The sequence below is a fragment of the Borostomias antarcticus genome (assembly GCF_949987555.1).
Source record: "Borostomias antarcticus genome assembly, chromosome: 24".
In the NCBI taxonomy this organism is placed as follows: Eukaryota; Metazoa; Chordata; class Actinopteri; order Stomiiformes; family Stomiidae; genus Borostomias; species Borostomias antarcticus.
In genome coordinates, this window is record NC_140257.1 from 7,023,017 (window position 1) to 7,030,516 (window position 7,500).

General features: G+C 52.6%; 1 protein-coding gene across 1 annotated transcript in view; it reads left to right on the plus strand.

Moving 5' to 3' along the window:
• Nucleotides 1–7,500, plus strand: part of lamc1 (laminin, gamma 1) — a 47,014-nt gene that overhangs the window by 34,202 nt on the left and 5,312 nt on the right. The window contains exons 10-19 of the mRNA XM_084458369.1: nucleotides 1,380–1,569; nucleotides 1,858–1,970; nucleotides 2,419–2,640; nucleotides 3,094–3,282; nucleotides 3,560–3,805; nucleotides 4,060–4,213; nucleotides 5,699–5,841; nucleotides 6,067–6,245; nucleotides 6,834–6,990; nucleotides 7,284–7,489. Of these exons, the coding sequence (XP_084314495.1) occupies nucleotides 1,380–1,569; nucleotides 1,858–1,970; nucleotides 2,419–2,640; nucleotides 3,094–3,282; nucleotides 3,560–3,805; nucleotides 4,060–4,213; nucleotides 5,699–5,841; nucleotides 6,067–6,245; nucleotides 6,834–6,990; nucleotides 7,284–7,489 (1,799 nt within the window). The remainder of the gene's footprint in view (nucleotides 1–1,379; nucleotides 1,570–1,857; nucleotides 1,971–2,418; nucleotides 2,641–3,093; nucleotides 3,283–3,559; nucleotides 3,806–4,059; nucleotides 4,214–5,698; nucleotides 5,842–6,066; nucleotides 6,246–6,833; nucleotides 6,991–7,283; nucleotides 7,490–7,500) is intronic.

Genomic DNA, 7,500 nt, shown 5'->3' on the forward strand with positions numbered 1-7,500 from the left:
CTTCACCCGTAGACCTTCACCCGTAGACCTTCACCCATAGACCTCCACCCAGACCTTCACCCGTAGACCTTCACCCGTAGACCTTCACCCGTAGACCTTCACCCGTAGACCTTCACCCGTAGACCTTCACCCATAGACCTTCACCCGTAGACCTTCACCCGTAGACCTCCACACAGACCTTCACCCATAGACCTTCACCCATAGACCTTCACCCATAGACCTTCACCCGTAGACCTCCACACAGACCTTCACCCATAGACCTTCACCCATAGACCTTCACCCGTAGACCTTCACCCGTAGACCTTCACCCATAGACCTTCACCCATAGACCTTCACCCATAGACCTTCACCCATAGACCTTCACCCATAGACCTTCACCCATAGACCTTCACCCGTAGACCTTCACCCATAGACCTTCACCCGTAGACCTTCACCCATAGACCTTCACCCATAGACCTTCACCCGTAGACCTTCACCCGTAGACCTTCACCCATAGACCTTCACCCATAGACCTTCACCCATAGACCTTCACCCATAGACCTTCACCCATAGACCTTCACCCATAGACCTTCACCCGTAGACCTTCACCCATAGACCTTCACCCGTAGACCTTCACCCATAGACCTTCACCCATAGACCTTCACCCATAGACCTTCACCCATAGACCTTCACCCATAGACCTTCACCCATAGACCTTCACCCGTAGACCTTCACCCGTAGACCTTCACCCATAGACCTTCACCCGTAGACCTTCACCCGTAGACCTTCACCCGTAGAACTTCACCCATAGACCTTCACCCATAGACCTTCACCCATAGACCTCCACACAGACCTTCACCCGTAGACCTTCACCCGTAGACCTTCACCCGTAGACCTTCACCCATAGACCTTCACCCATAGACCTTCACCCGTAGACCTTCACCCGTAGACCTTCACCCATAGACCTTCACCCATAGACATTCACCCGTAGACCTTCACCCGTAGACCTTCACCCGTAGACCTTCACCCGTAGACCTTCACCCGTAGACCTTCACCCGTAGACCTTCACCCATAGACCTTCACCCATAGACCTTCACCCGTAGACCTCCACCCATAGACCTCCACCCATAGACATTCACCCTTAGACCTGTGATGATGGTGGCCATGATGATAGTGATTCAACTGGTGGTGCTAAGTATACGGAATGCAAATGACAACCTTTCCAACCGCGCTCAAACCCTCTATATTTTGAAATGGCTTGTTTAGATAATCTTAGCCTCTTTGCCGATGACATTTCGCAAAATGCACCCAAAGTTATTGTTCCAAGTAAGCAAGGGCGTCTTTCTCGGTAAACACCGCGGTGACTTGACCCTCCTCCTGTCATGACCTCGTTACCACAGAGAAGTTCCTCGGCAACCAGCTCCTGAGCTACGGCCAGAACATCACGCTCAGCTTCCGGGTGGACAGACGAGACACGCGCCTCTCGGCCGAGGACGTGGTCCTGGAGGGGGCGGGCCTGAGGGTGGCGGTCCCGCTCATCGCCCAGGGCAACGCCTACCCCGGAGAGAACATGCAGACCTACGTGTTCAGGTGGGCGGAAACGCCTCGGCCCGTTTTTTTTACTCCTCTGTCTGGAAAGAAACGTGTTTATGATTATTTTCAGTGTCCGCACATCGAAAGACTAGTAAGCTTTGTGTAGTTATTTATGTGACAGTTTATTATTCAGTTATTTTCATGATGAGCACTAGAAAAATCTGTCTGAAAAAAGTATTCTAACAGTGTCCTGGTTTAGATGTTGAGTTAACGGTACATCATTGTGTGAACTGACCAGCTTGTTCTCGGTCATGATTTAACTCGGCCTCGTTGGTGTCTTGTCAGGCTTCACGACAGCACCGACTACCCCTGGAGGCCCACCCTCACTCACTCCCACTTCCAGACGCTCCTGCACAATCTGACCGCCATCAAGATCCGCGGCACCTACAGCGAGAGAAGTACGCCCCCCCCCCCCCCCCCACACACACACAGGCACACACAATTTTCTACCTCGCTTCGCATCATTTCATAATGTCAACTCTGGCTCCGGGAGGCGGATCGGACCACGGCAAACCAGCGAGGTCAACAGCTGCCTGATCCAGCCTGGAGCTGTTGAGAGAATATCAGTGGGCTAATGAAAAGCACAGGGAGGATGTTGAACATTCAACACAGTCATAATACTAGGGTTGGGGTGAAGGCTGGATTTTTCTCGTATCCCCCAAAGACACAGCATAGTCATGTTTTTATCCCGGCTACTGAAACCATCGCTTCTCCCCGGTACAAATATCCAGATAAGCGGAAGGACAAACACGCCACCGCGCTCACGTACCGTCGACATGACTTTAAATCAACGTTATAGATCGACCGTGGCTCGATGTTGAATTCACCCAACGTTCCCTCCTCAAGGTGCCGGCTACTTGGACGACGTGTCCCTGATCACGGCCCGCAAGGCACCCGGCGCCCCGGCCCTCTGGGTGGAGTCGTGCACCTGCCCCCAAGGCTACGTGGGGCAGCACTGCGAGCAGTGCGCCCTGGGATACCGCCGCAGCCGGCCCGACCAGGGACCCTTCAGCTCCTGCGACCCCTGCAACTGCAACGGCCACAGCGACGCGTGCGACCCCAGCTCAGGTCAGTGACGCAGCGGACCGACCGCTTGTTTTGATGATGTTGTTGTTGTTGTTGTGGTTAAATGCGCCCGGATCGAGAACAACGGGCATTCTGCGCTAAATCAGCAGGCAGAACTCTTATGATAACTCATATGACCTGTCATATGCCATATCCCCCGGCACCCTGCTATTAAATGGATTTGCCTGTGTTCTCTCTAGTCTGAAGACAGGGTTGAGAGGAGGATGGTTCATTCCTTCCCGACCTAACACTGCCTCCTAGTGGCTGGGGGTGATACGATGTGTTTTATTCTGGAAGGGCGTCCTCGTAGCGACTAGTTCAGAGAGCCCACATGAGGTTTGAGTTTTTAGGATCTCGACGAGTTTGAGATCTGAACAGGGGGAGAAAAAAAAGAAAAAAAGACTTGACCTCCGTTCCCAGACGGATGATATCAGAGCTGTGTTCTCCCGTCCGCAGGAATGTGCGACTGCCAGCACAACACCGCCGGGCAGAGCTGCGAGAGGTGCAAGGACGGCTTCTACGGCGACGCCACCGCCGGCACCGCGGCCGACTGCCGGCCCTGCCCCTGCCCCAGCGGCGCCACCTGCGCCGTCGTGCCCAAGACCCGCGAGGTGGTCTGCACCAACTGCCCCCCCGGAACTACAGGTCAGCGGCGCCGCTTTGAACAGCGCCGCTCAGAACGCGCTCGTCAAGACCGGTCCAATGAATCTAGAACGCACCTTTAAAAACAACTCACGTTGACCAAAGTGCTGTACAGGCGCAAAATCACAATAATAATAAAAAAGACTAAACACGCACATAAGCATCAACACACAATACTTTATTATTTAGGTTAATTGGTTAATTAAATAAGGTTAATTGGTTAATTAAATAAGGTTAATTGGTTGTTATGTTTGTAAATATGAGTGGTCTCTCCTCCCAGGCAAGCGTTGTGAGCTGTGCGACGACGGCTTCTTTGGCGACCCGCTGGGCGAGAACGGCGCCGTGAGGCCGTGCCGCGCCTGCAAGTGCTTCGACAACATCGACCCCAACGCCGTGGGCAACTGCGACCGCGAGACGGGCCGCTGCCTCAAGTGCATCTACAACACGGACGGCTCGTTCTGCGACCGCTGCCGGGACGGCTTCTACGGCAACGCCCTGGCCTCCAACCCCGCCGACAAGTGCAAAGGTGGGCGGCCGACCGACGAGCTCGGGTCAGGGGTCCGCGACTATCACCCGGGTCCGGCGAAAACATCAAACGGAGAGATTCTCCTTAGAAAATAGGTTTAATCTTCGATGCACGTAGGCCGTAACAACGCACAAATATGTGTATTCTGTAATCGACTCGTTATACTAAACCGACGCACAGATATGTGTATTCTGTAATCGACTCGTTATACAAAACAATAATAATAATAATCATGATGAATCTTCTCTGTCCAGCCTGCACCTGCTCCCCCTTCGGTACGGTGGACCGGCAGACCAGCTGCATGCAGGTGACCGGTCAGTGCCAGTGTCTTCCCCACGTCACCAACCGGGACTGCAGCGCCTGCCAGCCCGGCTTCTTCAACCTGCAGAGCGCCGCCGGCTGCGAGAGGTCAGTACCGCCGCCCCTCCCGTTCCCCTCCGGCGCCGGGACGCTCCCGGCCGGGCTATCAGTGACCCGCTCTGTCGCCGTCTGTGTCACTCACCGGCTTTTCGCTTGGAATTAAGGGTTGAGAAACACCTGTGTATTTATCCCAGGGGTCTGCAATAGAATAGAATGTCTTTATTGTCATTGTGCCAAGGTACAACGAAATTAAATCAGCCTCAGCCTCAATGTACCATGTTTGATGTAAAATCCCTAAATCAACGTTAGCCTGAAGCGAGGATAACGGGGAGAGCGGTGGTGGCGCTAACGCTAACCATCGGGGTGCTTATCGGTGCTCAGCCGTGATGGTGATTGGTTTAGAGCTGCTAGTCATCGAGTGTCGACGCAGATCAAATGACAGCTTGCCTAGCGTACTAGTGGATCGAATGACAGCTTGCCTAGCGTACTAGCACATCAAATGACAGCTTGCCTAGCATACTAGCAGATCAAATGACAGCTTGCCTAGCGTACTAGCACATCAAATGACAGCTTGCCTAGCATACTAGCGGATCAAATGTCAGCTTGCCTAGCGTACTAGCGGATCAAATGACAGCTTGCCTAGCGTACTAGCGGATCAAATTACAGCTTGCCTAGCGTACTAGCGGATCAAATGACAGCTTGCCTAGCGTACTAGCACATCAAATGACAGCTTGCCTAGCGTACTAGCAGATCAAATGACAGCTTGCCTAGCGTACTAGCGGATCAAATGACAGCTTGCCTAGCGTACTAGCGGATCAAATGACAGCTTGCCTAGCGTACTAGCGGATCAAATGACAGCTTGCCTAGCGTACTAGCAGATCAAATGACAGCTTGCCTAGCGTACTAGCGGATCAAATGACAGCTTGCCTAGCGTACTAGCAGATCAAATGACAGCTTGCCTAGCGTACTAGCGGATCAAATGACAGCTTGCCTAGCGTACTAGCAGCTCAAATGACAGCTTGCCTAGCGTACTAGCGGATCAAATGACAGCTTGCCTAGCGTACTAGCGTATCAAATGACAGCTTGCCTAGCATACTAGCGGATCAAATGACAGCTTGCCTAGCGTACTAGCAGATCAAATGACAGCTTGCCTAGCGTACTAGCGGATCAAATGACAGCTTGCCTAGCGTACTAGCGGGGCCCGAGGAGCGCTCGCTGGGTCAGGCCCCTGCCGGTCTGCCTCTGCCCTGCTGTCGGCAGCAGTGGCTTCTGATTGGCCGGAGACGCCACACACCTGGTTTCCCAGGTAGAGTTCACAGGCTAATTAGAGGGCCGGTAGGAAGATAAATCAGCCTTTGAGGAAGGGAACTGTGCAACCCTGGACCCATCGTTCACTCCGGGAAAACAGGTCTGTCTCTTTTTGACCTGGGTCAACACCCGCTCTGTTCTCTTCATCTAACTTCAATGGGTTGACTGTTATTGATTATTATTATTATTACTCAGTGCCTAACAGATCTTTTGGTTTTGGGACAGGTGCAACTGCAATCCCATTGGCTCCACCAACGGTCAGTGTGACATCACGTCCGGTCAGTGCGAGTGCCAGCCCGGCGTCAACGGTCAACGCTGCGACCGCTGCGAAGTCAACTTCTTCGGATTCGGATCGTCTGGATGCAAACGTGAGACCACCAGTGCTCTTTCTCTCCTCTTATACGGAAAGTGCTGTCTTTTGCGTTAATTCAGCGCTACTTTACTAATCAACGAACCATTGTTACAAACGCAGCCTTCTCCACTTCTAAAAGAGCAGGGTGTCATATATCGTTACTCGTTTTACAAACATCCCTTCGCACGCTGCGCTCCTGCGCTCGGCCCTCCTCCTCCTGACCCGTCTCTCCCTCGTCCAGCGTGCGACTGCGACCCGGAGGGCTCCCAGACGGCCCAGTGTAAGGAAGATGGCCGCTGCGAGTGCCGGCCGGGCTTCGTGGGAGCCAGGTGTGACATGTGCGAGGAGAACTACTTCTACAACCGCTCCAGCCCCGGCTGCCAGCAGTGTCCGTCCTGCTACTCCCTCGTCAGGGACAAGGTGAGGAACCACCGCTGCCCCGGTAGCTCAGTGGGTTTGGGGCGCGTACCATGTAAAGACTAGTCACTAGTCACCGCAGCAGCGTAGGTTCAAATCCGGCCCACGCCCTTTGCTGCATGTCTTCCTCTCTCTCTCTCTCTCTCTCTACTCTCTCTCTCTCTCTCTCTCTACTCTGTCTCTCGCTCTCTCTCTCTCTCTCTCTCTCTCTCTCTTCCCCCCCCCCCATCTTTCCTGTCTGTTCTTACACTGTCCTCTCCTAATAAAGCAGAAAGGCCCGAAAAAATATCTTTAAAAAAAGAAGAAAAAAAAGACATCACCACTGCCTGACTAACCTTGTTGTTGGTGTCAACTTGGCGTATGGCGTTAGAGTTTTAGGATATTTGGCTTTTGTTTAGTGGAATGTTTCTCCAAAGTTACCAAATAGTTTCTTTACCTTGAAAGCAGGCTCTGGACCAGGAGACTGTGTTACTACTGCTACTGACACTTTCCATCCAAGCTTCCTCCTTGTGATTTAGTCATTTGGGGAAATGTGAAATGTGCCCATATGATTTAGTCAATGAAACTCATTGGAGTTTGGAACTTGCGCAGGTGAACCAGCAGAGACAGAAACTGCACGACCTGCAGACCCTGATAGACAACCTGGGCTCCAGCCAGGAGACGGTGAGCGACAAGGCCTTCGAGGAGCGCCTGAAGGAGGCGGAGAAAGCCATCATGGACCTGCTGGACGAGGCCCAGACCAGCAAAGGTACATCGCCACTCAATCAACCTCAAACCTCAACTGTGTTTACTTCCCATAGCATACCAACCTCCAGAAGAATCTTTTTGTTCATGTACATTTTTTATTTTAACCTCTATTCAAGCAGGGAGTCCCTTTCAGACAGAAATATCTGCATGCAAAACACACAATTTACATACAAATACAAAATACAAATCAATACAAAACATAACAAACAAAATGACGCCATCCAAAAACCAACACCTTTTTTCTCTTTCTTGTATTCCATGTCACGCTCATTCTGTCTCCTCTCACCCAATCAGACGTGGACAAAGGCCTGCTGGAGCGCCTGGGGAACCTCAACAACACGCTCACCACCCAGTGGAACCGGCTGCAGAACATCAGGAACACGGTGGACAACACCGGCACGCAGGCTGACAAGGCCCGCAACCGCGTCCGCGAGGCCGAGAGCCTGATCGAGCGCGCCCGCGAGGAGCTGGACAAGGCCAAGGACGCCATCAGCAAAGTGGTGGGTGACTC